This window comes from Cetorhinus maximus, chromosome 5 (assembly GCF_964194155.1).
Source record: "Cetorhinus maximus chromosome 5, sCetMax3.hap1.1, whole genome shotgun sequence".
NCBI lineage: Eukaryota > Metazoa > Chordata > Chondrichthyes > Lamniformes > Cetorhinidae > Cetorhinus > Cetorhinus maximus.
The window spans coordinates 40,699,993-40,715,532 of NC_135883.1; the positions used below are offsets into that span (position 1 = coordinate 40,699,993).

Consider the following 15,540-nt stretch of genomic DNA (forward strand, 5'->3'; position numbering starts at 1 on the left):
GGTATAAGTTACAGCTATGCAGAGCCCTAGTTAGACTCCAGTTCTGCAGACTGCACCTCAGGAAGGATAGGTTTATCTTGGAGGAGGTGCAGTGTGGTTTCACTAAAGTTATACCAGGGTTAAAAATGCTGAATTATGACAACAGGTTGTGAATTATTGTATTTCCTTAACTATGGATGATTAATGAGTGAACTAATTGGGGCGATTAAGATGATTAAAGGATTTAGGAACATAGGATCAGGAGTAGGCCACTTGGCCCATTGAGCCTGCTCCGCCATTCAGTTAGATCATGGCTGATCATCTACCTCAACGCCACTTTCCCACGCTATCCCCATATTCCGCAATGTCATTAGTATCCAGAAATATATCGATTTCTGCCTTGAACATGCTCAATGATTATGGGATTCCAAAGATTCACCACCCTGTGAGTGAAGAAATTCCTCCTCATCTCAATCTTAAATGGCCTGCCCCTTATTCTGAGACTGTGTCCCCTGGTTCTAGACTCACCAGCCAGGGGAAGCATTCTGTCTCCGTCTACATTGCCACACCCTTTTAAGTATTTTGTAAATTTCATTGAGATCACCCCTCATTCTCAGAAACTCTAGAGAATCCAGGCCCAGTTTCCTCAATCTCTCCTCATACCACAATCCCACCATCCCAGGGATTAGTCTGGTGAGCCCCTGTTGCACTCCCTCGATGGCAACTATGTCCATCCTTAAATAAAGAGACCAAAACTGTACATACTACTCCAGGCGCAGTCTCACCAAGGCTCTATACCATTGCAGCAAGACATCTTTACTCTTGTACTCAAACCTCTTTGGTGATGAAAGCCAACATACCATTTGCCTCCCTAATTACTTACTGTACCTGCATGTGAGTTTTTAGTGACTCATGAACAAGGACATTCAGGTCCCTTTGGACACCTGCACTTCCCAACCTCTCACCATTTAAGAAATACCAAAGTAGACAACTTCACACTTATTCACATATTCCATCTGCCTTGTTCCTACCCATTCACATAGCCTGCCCAAGTCTGCTTAAAGCCTCCTTGCATCCTCCTCACAGCTCACATTCCCACCAGTCTTGTATCATCAGCAAATTTGGAAATATTACATTTGACCCCCACATCCAAATCGTTGATATAGATTATGAACGCTGTGGCTCTCGCACTAATCTTTGCAGTATCCCACTAGTAACAGCCTGCTAACATGAGAATTTGATAGGATAGGTATGGAGGAACTCTTTCTTCAGGGTGGTGGGTGGGGGAAGAGTCCAGGTCAAAGGGGTATATCCTTAAAAATAGTCATTAAGGGTGATATCAGGAAGCACTTCTTCACACAAAGTCTAGTGGAAATCTGAAACTCTTCCCCACTAAGATGTTGAGGCTGGGAGTTAGTTGAAAATTTTAACATTGATAGATTTCTGTTAGACAGGAGTTACGGAACCAAAGTGGTTAAATGGAGTTAAGGTGCAGATCAACCATGATCTAGCTGAATGGTGAAACAGGCTTGAGGGGTTGAATGGCCTACCCCTGTTCCTTTGCTTCTAATCTCGAAGAAGAGATATGTACTTTTCAGAACTTGTGAATGGGGTGTATTGTTGACTTGATATTGTGCTCCTTGGGAAATTTTTGTTGTGCATTGATTCATTTGGCTTTACTGTTGCTTTGTGAATCGGGTCTTGCTACAAAATTCTCTCTCTTCTGCAGATTGCGTCAAGATCACTGCCTGTTATACAGTCAGATGAGCGACTCCAGCCCCTGCTGAACCACCTCAGGTAATTACTCCTTGTATGACGAGTTTAAACGCAGTCATAAACGAAACTTAATCCTGCACTGATGAGGATCTTATCACTATGATTTGCTACATACAAGATCTAGGCTATAACGCCAAAGTGAATGCATTGACTGCAAGGTTGCTGTAGTTTTCTTCAGTATATGCTTCCATAAAAGGAAATGTAATATTTACCAGATGTTTTAACAATAGTGGACAATTGGAAGAACATGTTTTGCTCAGCAGCCAGGCTTGCCCTTTAGTTTAAAATGCACTGGGTCTGTTGTTGCACTGAGTCTGTTGTTGCACTGAGTCTATAATGTAAGGAATGTTACATGTATGATAAATGTCAATTTGTGAAAGAAATATTGCTTTGCTTTCCTGATCACTTCTATGAGATCTGTAGTAATTGTGTCTTAAGAGGTAGCAGAAAGCAATGCTGGTAACTTTTATTGTATTAGTAAAGTTCACTCATGTTTTAATTTAATATTTCAAGCTGCAGCTTTAGGGGTTCCTGGGCTAAGCTGATGGGTTTCACTATATGAATAGTTATTTGGGGTACCCGTGGTTTGCCACAGTTGTAACCCGCAGTTACAAATTCAGGGGCATGTTTATCAAGAATGGAAAATTACAGAAGTACTTTTTAATTTCAGCTGGGGATTTTGTTGAGCCTAAAATGCGCAGATAGCCCTTATCTCTTTCTCCACTGGGAGGAAATCATAGACATCTTTGTCACTTAAGATTGAAACTATCGGTTCAGCTGCTTTAGCTGCATCCCTCCCCCACCCTTGCCACGGATTTGCATCTTTGTCTTGTTTCTTTCCGATCTCCCCATATGACCTCTCCAAACTCATCTTATCAATGAGACACAGCTCTTGCCTCGCTCCTAACTAACCTGTGTCCCTCTCGCTTTCAAATCTGTCGGTATTACCCACATCCTCAAATAAGCTGTCCTTGGCTTCTCTGCCCTTCTAAATCGCCACTCCATCTCCAACCTTCCTTTCCGTTCACAGTTCTTGAATGCATTGTCTCCCAAATCCATGACTACCTTTTCCATAACTGCACTCGGGTTTCTACCCCTGTCACAGTGCTGAAATGACCCTAATTGGAGGCACGAATGACAACCTACTAACCATGGTGCAGTCTTGCTTCTTAACCTATCTGCAGCTTTTGACATGGTTCATCATGGTATCCCCCGCCAACCTGCCCACCACTTTCCCAACACTTCCTGTTTCTCGTCTACACGCCACCCTTCTGTGTCATCTGTTGAAGTCATGAGGCCAGGTTCCACATGTGCATTGGCACTCCCCTCGACCCCACCAATATCTCGTTTTTGTCAGTGTTTGTCCCGCATTCAATCCTGGATCAATTACAATTTCCTTGAATTAAGTATCCAGAAGACCAAAGTCTTTGTGTCTGACTCAAACCCGTTCTGCTCACCACTGTTTTTATCCCCCTGCCTAGTCACTGAGCCTGACCAAGCTGTGAATAACTTCAGAGTCCTAATTAACCTGAACTGAGCATCTGGTCCCATATCCTGCCCATCAACAAGAGCACATACTTCCATCTTTGTAATATTGCCCATCTCTGCCCCTACTTCCGTTTAACTGTTGTTGCAACCCTCATCCATGCTTTTGTTACTTTCTCAATTGACTATTCCAATGTTTTTCCCGTTCGCTGTCACATGTGGAGGTGTGGTAACCAAGTTAGGCTTGCTACTAAACACTATTTCTGGTATATGATCACTCTGCTTCTTTAACAAGCTGAGCTAGGCAACAATCTTGTATTATTCTTTCAAATCTTTCAGTTACATTTTCCACCGTGTCAGATGGTAAACATTGTGACACTGAATTCACTGAAAGTTAAAGTCTCTGAACAAGCTGGGATCTCATGTTTCAGAGGCTTTAAAAATTTGTTTCCATAGTAACTCCTCATGTTCTAGTGCCTGACCCGGAGAATCTGTAAAATTTATCAGTAACTAATAGCCCAAGTGCCTAAGAGGGCAGCAAAATTATAAACCTGCTACTGTAAAGTGTCACGCCTTTTATCAGTGTTCCATAGCCTTTTCCCAGATATGCTGACCAACATTGTGAGATGGAAACGTGTTACGGCAAAGCATGTACTTTCAAAGCAGCAAAACACATTGTCTGTGCTTACGTTTTGTTAACTGCAATATTATTTCATCTGTGGCTATGGCATGTCCACTGAACGTAGTCTTGAAGCATTAGACGGGACAAGATGGAGGGCACAGCCTGTTTGCTTAGACATGTATGTTGTGCTAGTTATCTTGCCTATGGAGGCTAGCAACTTACATCGAATGCCAAGCACAAAAACAGGTCATTCAGCCAAACTTGTCTGTGCCAATGTTTATCCTCCACTCCCGCTGCTTCCTACCCATCTTTTTCTCACCCTGTCAGCATAACCTTCTAGTCCTTTCTTCCCCCATCTACTTATCCAGCTTCGCCTATAAATGCCATCCGCCTCGACTACTCCATGTTCCACATCCTCCTAACTCTCTGGTAAAGAAGCTTCTCCTGAATAGCCTGTCAGATTTATTAGTCGTTGGATTCATTAGTGACTGTCTTATATTTTTGACCCCTGGTTTTGGACTCCCACACATTTGGAAAGATCCTGTCTACATCTTTCCTCCCAAATCCCTTCATAATCTTAAATTTAGCTGCTCACTGTAGTCTTCCTAGGCATCTGTGCTTCGGCTTCTTACTATTAGCATGTTTTTTCCATATACCAAAAGAAATCATTCCCTGCTTCAAACACTAGTGGTTCCATTTTCATTTTGCAAGTTCTGCATGCTACATTTTGATCAGTTTTACATGAAAAATGCACTGATTTCTAAGAAAAAATAGTAGTCAATTCTCTTCATTTTGTATTACTGTCTGCTTTTTCTTAGTGCAGGCCATTTAATATTTCTGGTTCTGATGATCAAGTTTACACTTAAGAGATTAGTACTTGTTTGTGTGATAGATATGGGTCACAGTCATGTTAGTATAGACACTGTAAACAATCTGATGGAAGATGGAATGGTGTTATTTCCAAGAAAATACTTAGATGCATATCTGTCTGCCTAAAAGGATGTTAAGGAAATCAATGCATCAAGACTTGAAAACAAGATAGCATGCAAACTTTGCTCTTTTGGAATGACAAGGCTGGCAAGAACCAGAAATATTCCTTACCTGAATCAGATTTCCAGGTTTGTTATCATTGGCAAATTCTATTCCTTTCTCCCTCATGTAGTTAACTAGCTTCCTCTTAAATGTATCTATGCTATTTACCTCAACTATGGGGTAGCAAGTTCCACATTCTAATCACTGGGTAAAGAAGTTTCTCTTGAATTCTTAATTGGATTTAATGGAAAAGGAACAAAGACTTCGATTTATATAACTTCCTTTTACAACCTCAGGGCTTCCCAATGTGTTTTACAGCCATTGAAATACGTTTTGAAAAGTAGTCACCGCTGTAGTGTAGGAAACACAACAATTAATTTGCATAGAGTAAGATCCCACAAACAGTAATGTAGTTAGGACTAGATAACAAAAACAGAAAATGCTGGAAAAACTCAACAGGTCTGGCAGCATCTGTGGAGAGAGAAACAGAGTTAATGTTTCGAATCCATATGACCCTTCTTCACAGCTCTGAAGAAGGGTCATACGGACTGTCTCAAATGGATGACCCCTTATTTTTAAACAGTGACCCCTAGCTGTATTTACAGCTCTGAAGAAGGGTCATACGGACTTGAAACGTTAAGTCTGTTTCTCTCTCCACAGATGCTGCTAGACCTGCTGAGTTTTTCCAGCATTTTCTGTTTTTGTTTCAGATTTCCAGCATCCGTAGTATTTTGTTTTTATCAATCCAGGTATTAGTTTAGCAAACCTTCTCTGAACTGCTAATGCATTTACATCTTTCTTTAAATAAGGAGACCAATACTATACATAGTGCTCCAAATGTAGTCCCACCAGTGCCCTGTATAACTGAAGCATAACCTCCCTACTTTTGTAATTAATTCCCCTCACAATAAATAATTAAAATCAGGGATGCTCAAGAGGCCAGAATTAGAGGAGCTCAGATATCTGAGGGTTTTGAGGCTGGAGGAGATGACAGAGACAGGAAGGAGTCAAATTTTGGAGGGATTTGAAAACCAGAATAAGAATTTTAAAATCGAGGCATTGGTTGACCAGGTGTGAATAAGGACATCCTTTACGCCTTTTGTAATCTTAGATATGATGCTTCCACTTGTGTGGGGATACCAAAACTAGAGATTGTAAATAAGGTAGTCACCAATAAATCCAATTAAGAATTCAAGAGAAACTTCTTTACCCAGTGATTAGAATGTGGAACTTGCTACCCCATAGTTGAGGCAAATAGCATAGATACATTTAAGAGGAAGCTAGTTAACTACATGAGGGAGAAAGGAATAGAATTTGCCAATGATAACAAACTTAATGGTGTGGCAAACATTGGGGGTGAAACCAATTGGATTGCAGCAGGACATAGGCTAGTAGAATGGGCAAAACAAAAACAAAAATACCTGGAAAAACTCAGCAAGTCTGGCAGCATCGGTGGAGAGGAACACAGTTGACGTTTCGAGTCCTCATGACCCTTCAACAGAGCTAAGTAAAAATAGAAAAGGGGTGAAATATAAGCTGGTTTAAAGGGGGGTGGGTGTTGGGACAAGAAGAGCTAGGTAGAGGGCCAGTGATAGGTGGGGATAATCAAAAGATGTCACAGACAAAAGGACGAAGAGGTGTTGAAGGTGGTGATATTATCTAAAGGAATGTGCTAATTCAGCCCAATGACTCTCCTGATCCCTTCTGCCACCTGCCCATTCTACTAGATAAAAGCAAAGAACTGTGGATGCTGGAAATCCAAAACAAAAACAAAAATACCTGGAAAAACTCAGCAGGTCTGGCAGCATCGGTGGAGAGGAGCACAGTTGACGTTCAGCACATTCCTTTAGATAATATCACCACCTTCAACACCTCTTTGTCCTTTTGTCTGTGACATCTTTTGGTTATCTCCATCTATCACTGGCCCTCTACCTAGCTCTTCTTGTCCCACCCCCACCCTTCAAACCAGCTTGTATTTCACCCCTTTTCTATTTTTACTTAGTTCTGTTGAAGGGTCATGAGGACTCGAAACGTCAACTGTGCTCCTCTCCATCGATGCTGCCAGACCTGCTGAGTTTTTCCAGGTGTTTTTGTTTTTGTTTTGGATTTCCAGCATCTGCAGTTCTTTGCTTTTATCTAGTAGAATGGGCAAGTGGATTTTAATAGAGAGAAGTGTGAGGTGATGCATTTTGGCAGAAGGGATCAGGAGAGTCATTGGGCTGGATTTTCACCCTCGTGTTGGGAAAATTCCTGGCTCAGCCTGCCCACCTTGGGAGAAAGTGTCCACAAGGAAGGGATTTTCATTGGGGTTGGGTGGAGTCACGGGTAAAGGACTGGAGTTGGGCCAGCCGACCTAGGAAAAGGTTTGGAGGCAGCCACGGGCTGCTGGGTGCGGAGGTGGGCTGTTTAATAAGCCCGCCTTGGTGCTGTGGGACTGTGTCCCAGTTATAATAAAAACAGGCCCTCGTACTCGTCACCCCCATACACTCCCCAAGCTCCATTCTTGCTACCTCATGCCCCCCAAACACCCCCTATGGGCACTCATGTCAAGGCGCATGAGGAGTGCACGGGAGTACGGCGTTGAGATAGAGGATCAGCCATGATCATATTAAATGATGGAGCAGGCTTGAAGGGCTGAATGACCTTCTCTTGCTCCTATTTTCTATGTTTCTATGGCCCCAAGCCAAGATATGACCCCACCCACTCCCTATGGGTGCTCATGCCCCCCATGCCAAGCTAAGGTACTTCCATGCCCATTCACTCACAATGCTCTGTGTAGAAGCAATGAACCCTATAGTGACAGTAGGATGTGTGAAAAAAGCTTCAAAAAAAGTCAGTCGTTGATAACTTTCTGCTTTCTTAAAAAAAAAAATCCTTTTATTACAGCTCAATAAAATGTCAGTCATTCAGCCCATTGTACCTGTACCGCACTCTGAAAAGAGCTATGCACATTGTCCCATTCCCTCTGCCCTTTTCCTAAATTTTTTCCTCCTTCAATTCCTTGTCCACTCATAACTATTCTGGATACTGCTTGCAGCACTTGTTCTGATCAGGCATTCAGCGACTTAACATCCCCCTGTGTGTGCATATATAAACCAAAATCTCTCCTAACTTTCCGCATCTTTGTAAGCAAGCTCCAAACTGAAATGGTAGTCTGTCATTTCTTTTTGATATGCTGATACACCTTATGTTTTTATTATTGACCTGAAGAATTTTCTCATTAGAAAGAAAACACAACGATAGTTGGAGTAATGTTATCTATTTTTTCTAAAAAGGCGATTCTTTGCTCCTGGGAGAAATGGCTGAGGCCTCAGGATGGTGGAGAATTACATGCAATGCACAGCTCAGAGACAGGCCATTTGGCCAATTGGTCCATACTTGTGTTGATGGTTCACAAAAGCCTCCTCTGTTATGGTCTCAGCCCAAGTTGCAGAGACTCAAATGTATAATCCAGGCTGACCTTTGAGCACTGAACTGTTGGCGCTGCTGTCTTTTGGTTGAGATGCTAGCCCGAGCGCTCTCTGCCCCCTCAGGTGAACGTAATAGATCCAACTGCACGATGTTAAAGAAGAACCAAGGGAGTTTTCCCTGGTGCCATTACTCATTCTCATGCAAAACCGCAATATTTTCGTTGGAGTAAAGGTTAAAAAAAAACTTGAAACTTGCGATTCGGTTGTTAAAGCCTATTTATAATCGCTATGTTCCCGGAAACATTTCTGCATGAGTAAGTACAAATTTCTTTTAGGGTTCTGCTTTGATTAGACTGTGGAAGTGAGCATTTTTTTTTTGCGAGTTGTGTTTCAGTGCATCTCGATTGTTCTTCTTATTGTGTTACTTGTCACTTAAAGTGCTCGTACACTAATTGAACATGTTGTGCTAGTGCCTTCAGTATTCTGTAGCCACTTTGATCATTTTGAAAGGCTTGCAGAGAATTGCACAAATTATACAAGACCCAGTGTTGGAATAATAGCGACTGTTTAAATCTTAGCCTCTATTGGTGTATCGGTTTAAACTTGAAGCAATTATAGAAAGCTCAAATGGAATACATTTACCACTGTTCCCAGGGGGTGGGAACACATTCAGTGTCTCTGAAGAATCAACCTCTTTAAAGCCCTTGAAAATATTGCTGATTACATTATTAGTGCCTTTTAGAAAGCAGTTGTAACAAGCTATGATGCTGTACAAAACAGTTACACAGAAGCTGACACCTGAGTAGGGCAGTGATTTACTCTTAACTCAAAAACGAATATTGTGATGGACAAGATGTCAATTATTTGTAGAAGCCATGTGATTATTGTATGTGGAGTAACTCGTACCAACAGTAACAAACTAGGCAAAACACCTGGGTTTATCCTATAACCTTTTGCCTGTGAGGCTCTACCTGAGGTCTGGCCTTGGGTTATGCTGATAGTGCCTGGAGAAGCCATTTTCTTGATGACCTAGGTATATGGACAATTTTATTGTGTGCAGCATGTCTTTTGTAAACTATTTTTAACTGCTGATAAACTGGGCATTAAATTGAGAATCTTTCCAAGTCATAGTGATGGCATGGAAACTGCCCCAGTCATCAGTCCAATTGAGTTTATGCATTATAGTTATGCTTCACGTGTTCATGTTGATTTTTGTTCGATAAAGGTGTTAAGGCATATGAGACCAAGGCAGCTAAATTTAGATACAAAGCCCCGATATAATTCATTGACTAAACAGGCTTGAGGAGCTGAATAGCTGAATCCTGTTCTTATGTTGCTATTTTGACAAAATGTGCATGTTCAAAGAGTAGTCTAAATCAATCTAACAATTGAAAGTTGGACCATGAGGGTTATTTTACTTTTTCACTTACCAGTAACAATCACTTATTGGGACTATTGTTTTCATTGGTCCAAGAACTCCTCTCTGAACACTATAGTGCTCAAATTTTGCAATGCTGTAATTCAAGTTCCTCCCTGTTGTTCCCTGCCCCCAGCCATGATTTCAACAATAGTTTTGAGCTAGTGTATCATTTTGCTCTAACCATATCAGAGCACTGTTCAAGGGACAGTTGTTTTATAAGTAATGGACATGTTTGAAAATCACTGACGTTTGTTTTTGGAAAAGAATGCCTCTTTGGAATAGGCAGAAGTTATAACCATTTAAGTATTTATTTGTTATTTTGGAACCACCAAAGGAGATTCAAAATCACCGGTGGAGAAAATAGTTATCCTTTTAGAGGTAAAACTGTCAATAATTGAAATAATGTGCTTTCCCACATCCTAGGTAATTGAATTATTTTCTTCAGCTTTGGAGAAAAGGCCCAAGTTGTTGTGTGCTTCCTATCTTTCTACTCTGCTAAATATTATCTTGAATTCTACTTGGGTGTCAGTAGTGGATGGTGCACCTACGTAAAAGCAGAAATTGAACTGAAAATGCAGCTGAAGGGGAAGCAGAAAAGGTAAACACAGAAATGAAACTGAACATCCCAATCTCTAAGAAAATCAGGAGCAAGCTGGGGTTGGGAAATCAAAAGTAAATCTTGTTGAAAATATAAAAGGACAGATCAGTCCATGCTGTGCAGTAGCAGTTGTCCTATAACCTTTGTCTTGGAGGCTTTTGTCTTTGGGGCAGTTTCCATATCATTACTATGACTTGGAAAGATTCTCAATTTAATGCCCAGTTTATCAGCAGTTAAAGACAGTTTACAAAAAACATGCTGCACGCAATAAAATTGTCCATATACCTCGGTCATCAAGAAAATGGCTTCTCCAGATTGGCACTATCAGCATAACCCAAGGCCAGACCTCAAGTAGAGCCTCAAAGACAAAAGGTTATAGGATTAACCCAGTTTCCCAGAAAATGTAAAAGGACAGATCAGTCCATGCTGTGCAGTAGCAGCTGTTGAGTCCACTGATGCAGAACAGACAAGCTGAAGAAGGCTCGAGAGGAAGAGACTCGATCCAGAAGCTGAGAATAAGCAAAGAGAATAGGTTTTTGCAGCTGTTTTTGTTACTTGAAGGTAACAATGTGGAATCTACGCCATCCAGACTGAGTTGAGCATGCCGTTAGTGGTGAAGACGATGCCTGTGGAACTTCAGGTTGGTTGTGTGCTGCTGTTGGCTGGGGAACTGACTAGCTCCTAACAGAAGAGCAGTCCTCGAGGAAGACAGAGATTGAAGGACTTTGTGACTAAGTGTGATCACTGCAGCCTGAGTGGACTGCTGAGCCAATTCATAAGATCTGTCTCAGTTGTATCTGCCATTTAGTGTGCAATTTATAGTTTATATTCGACCACAATTTGCCTGTTAGTTCATGTTTAACTCACGTTAGGGTATTTAGTGTTTGCTTTGTTGACTTTTGTATAGTAAAACTTCTTCTGTTTTAAACTGTGGAATCTTGTGGCTTCATTCCTTCAGTAAATACTTTTTTTAAAAAGAGATTACTGGTCTCTACTGAGTTCATAACACTGAGTCAGAAGGTTGCAGGTTCAAGCCCCACTGTACAGACTTGCACGAAATCAGCGCTGACATTCCAATCCAGTATTGAGGGAGTGTTGCACTGTCAGAGGTGCCATCTTTTTGGATGAGACGTTAAACCAACTTCTTGTCTGCCCTCCCTCGAATGCTTATGAAAGATTCCACAGCCACCATTTTGAAGAAGAGTAGGGGTGTTCTGCCTCGCGTACTGGCCAATATTCATTCCCCAATCAACGTCACAAGAACAAAATTACTGGTCATTACCACATTGCTGTTTATGGGAGGGAGCTTTTTGTGTGCAAATTAGCAGCTGTGATTTCTACATTGCACCACTGGCTGCACTTCAAAAAAAAAGAGCTTATTTGATGTAAAAGGTTTGAGGCGTCCTGAGGTTTTGAAATGCACTGTATAAATGCAAGTCTTTTTCACAGTGTTATGCAGGCAATTTGACATAATCAGCAAATGTCTACCATTCCTGTTGTGCCTATGTCCAAACCATTTATATAAATGAATATTAAAAGAAGCCCAAGAAAAGATACCTGGGAAACAACATTGCTTTTTACCTCGTGCACCTCTTTCTATCGATGCAGTTATATTCCCTTTAATACCTCTGGCTTAATTTATATGGCGCTTATGAAAATTCTGAAGATCATATATAAAACATTCACATTGACTTTGTAAATTGTAAATTTGAGGTCAAAAATATTTTTATTATTGTGCTTCATGTTAAGCTCTTTGGGACTTTGTTTAACTACATTAAATGCACTATATGAATATAAAATGCAAGAAAAGCAGAATTAAAGGAGTTCATGAAAGCTGACAAATCTTTTTTAAAACTGCCGTTTAATGCATTATAGTGAAGGTGGCCTCCATGGGAAAAGGAATGTTTCATAAATGCAAGGACACATCAAACCCAAGAGATAGGGAACATAGGAAATATACCAAATGCTTCACCTAATATGCAAGTCAAATTGCACTGGAGTTGATCAACTCAGAGGATCCTTGCCTGTACGCTGAACTTAGTCTACTAACACAAGAACTTAAAGTAACGTTGTGTATGTGAACACTCCCATTATAATGCACCCTTCAATTTGATTGTTGAGCCCATGTTATTGTGCTGAACCTTGCCCATGAGAAAGGTACTTAAAATGTGCTGTGTGGAATAAACATTTCGGTTCTCAAAAATGGGGAGCTAAATTTTTCATTTTTAACGATGAATTATAATTTGATCGTAACCATTCCTTCGTAATTTGAAATAAATCTCTGTTTGCACCACTTCTAACTGTTCAGTTTCAATTTTTAAGCGAAGCTTCCTTAAGATGAAACAAAATGCTGGAAGTGCTCAGCAGGTCAGACAACATCTGTGGAGAGAGAAACAGTTAATGCTTTAGGTCAATGATCTGGGAAAAAGTTAGAGATATAAATTCTTTAATTCTTGGGCAGTCCCTCGGGAGCGAGGATGATTTGCTTCCACTCTGGCTCGATGGGTTCTGAGATGGCTGATAAGTCCAATGCACGATCTGCAGACTCTGCCACATGTGGGGCAGGTGGTGCTTGAATTGTCAGTTGGCTGAGTTGTTTGGAGGTTTGTGAGCTCTCTGATGCCTTCACTTGGCCTCTGCATGTTCCCAATGGAGTCTCTGTGTTCGGTACCTTCCCAAATGTACTGGCTCCATGTTGGTTGGTCACAGGTCAGGGACTCCCATGTGTCGGTGGGAATGTTTGATCTCTTCAGGAATGCTCCTGGGAATCTCCTGCTGCGACTGAGTTCAGAGTAAAGCAGTTGCTTTGGGAATCTGATGTCAGACATATGAACGACATGTTCTGCCCAGCGGAGCTGGTTTTGTGTGATTAGTGCCTCCATGTTGAGCCTGCTGGCTTGGGAGAGGGCACTACTGTTGGACTGCCCTTCTTACCACCAGATTTAGAGGATCTTGCAAAGGCATTATTGGTGATACTTCTGCGGTGCTTTGTAGTGCTTGCTATAGGTTATCAAAGTCTCTGAAGTCTTAGAGATGTAATAGATTTTAAGCAAACATGGAAGCAGAGAGAGGAGAGAATGTAAAAAATGAAAGGGAAGGTCTGTGATCAGGTGGAAATGATGAATGGAATGGTGGTGCAAAACAAAAGTCAATAATAATGAAACAAGTAAAAAACCAAAAGATTGGTCTAGAGGAGGTGTAAATGGCAATAGTAGAATCATTGCCCACAGCTGCTGTCCAACAAAATGGCAACAATGGTTATAACTTGAAATTGTTCAACTCAGTATTGAGTTCACGAGGCTGCAAAGTGCCTAATCGAAAGATGAGGTGCTGACCCTTGAGCTTCCATTGAGATTCATTGGAACAGTGTAAAAGGCTGAGGACGGAGAGGTCCATGTGGAAGCAGAAATTGAAATGGCACGTGTCCGGAAGCTTGGGATCACGCTTAGGGTCTGAATGACAGGTTCTGCAAAGTGTTCAGCCAGTCTGAGCTTGGTCTCTCCAGTGTAGAGGAGACTAGGTTGTAAGCAGAGTATACAGTAAGTTAAATTGAAAGAAGTAGAAGTAATTCACTGTTTATTTCAGATTTTTAAATGCACAATATTTTGCACTTGCTTGAGACATGAGCTTTTTTTGCGTTTGGTAGGATTTAGACATGAGTATAACACGGGGAGGGGGGGAAAGACAAATCTTTAAATAGTACATTTGTATTTATAATGTGTCGCCTTAGTTTAATTTGAAATCTTGGTGAATGGTTCAGTACTTTTAGCTAACTGGGACTGACTTCAAATTGACTGGGGCAGATAATTAAGGGATATTTGTCTCTACTGTATACAACTGTTGAGACTTTGCAATGCCTCACTGTCAACGGGGTCTGCTAGTGTGTTGTACCTATTGCATCGGATTCAAATGATCAGATCTGATTAAGGGACACTGTTCTAGGTAGCAATCTGAGCCTATCATACAATATTCCTTTCATGACAAGAGCAATAAGCAATGGAGTGTGAAAAGCTCAGCGTGAGGGCAACTTTTTGCACTTCAAAGGGTATTCTTGCTGCCTTGTACTAAAGAATCTGAGAAGTTGCAAGCTCTTGAGTAAATTACTCTGTGGTAACCATAGAAAAAAAGCAACCAGGGTGTTCATTATTTCCAGCAGCAGCTGCTAAGGTCAAGAAATTGTTGCCTTCTGTTGTTCATGCCTACTTCGGAAGCAGTTTTATTAGTTAGCCCATATGGTTGTCGGGACTGCTAATAGGAATAAAAACAAGACGTCCGAACCTTTGATGGTAACGTTGTCCATAAAATAATGAGAAGAAATGCATGGGGGATAATTGGGGAATTGTAATGAAAGTGTTCTATCCTATAAGGACATCTACCTGGATACCAAATCAGCAGTGTGTGTCAAGCTAACACCATCTGACAGCAAGGAGACTGGTGGAAGTGAAGTTGAATCTGTTTGATTAATTTCTAGCTTTGGTTTGATTGTAACAAAACATGATGCACAGGTGCACATGAAACTTTAAAATGCACTGGCCTAGATAGTGTTTTGTTCTCCCTCTTTAACATTGGAAAGCGTTGATGTAAATATATCAGAACAGGCCATTTGCATTAAGTACAAAAGAAGAATTTTAATGGTAAACCGCGGCCCCCCCCCAAACCCGTTAAGTGAGATTGTCCTTTTGGAGATGATCATGTCGAACTAAAACTTCAGGAAGCATTGCCAATGAACCAGCACTTGAATAAATCTTCCCTATTCACTGGGACTGTGTGCGCCTATGTCTAAGCAAGTTGGTAGGTTGAGTCCTTAAACAATTGCCATATGCCTTTACGGGGGGGTGGGGGTACGCTTGAGCAGCATGTATGAGGATGAACTGGTAATTACAGTGAGGAATCATTCGTGCCTTTCATGCCCCCATGCTTTCCATGCCCTGTTGATGTAGTTCAGCATCTTTTCCTGCAGGGGAAGGAGGATTTTATCAGTCTTGCCAGTCAGTAAACTGATTTAATGGTAGCTGAGCACAGTGTGGCATTGGTCTCGAGAAGCAAAAAAAGGAATCTGTCATCACTTTGCAACATCTCCGTTTGAAAATTTATGTGGTGGTAGTTGGCCTCAATGAATTGGCTTAAAGTGGCTGAAAACATAAACCGAATGCTTTGTTTGTATTTATTAGGGGACGTCTGTTAATCCTACAATCTGATTAAAATGAATAGCAGGTCT

The 15,540-nt window shown here is 41.2% G+C and overlaps 1 protein-coding gene across 4 annotated transcripts in view; it reads left to right on the top strand.

Annotated features, from left to right (window-relative positions):
- Positions 1-15,540, top strand: part of prim2 (DNA primase subunit 2) — a 212,115-nt gene that overhangs the window by 141,716 nt on the left and 54,859 nt on the right. For all 4 annotated transcript variants that reach the window (XM_078541831.1, XM_078541833.1, XM_078541832.1 and 1 more), the window contains one exon: positions 1,709-1,776. In XM_078541831.1, the coding sequence (XP_078397957.1) occupies positions 1,709-1,776 (68 nt within the window). The remainder of the gene's footprint in view (positions 1-1,708; positions 1,777-15,540) is intronic.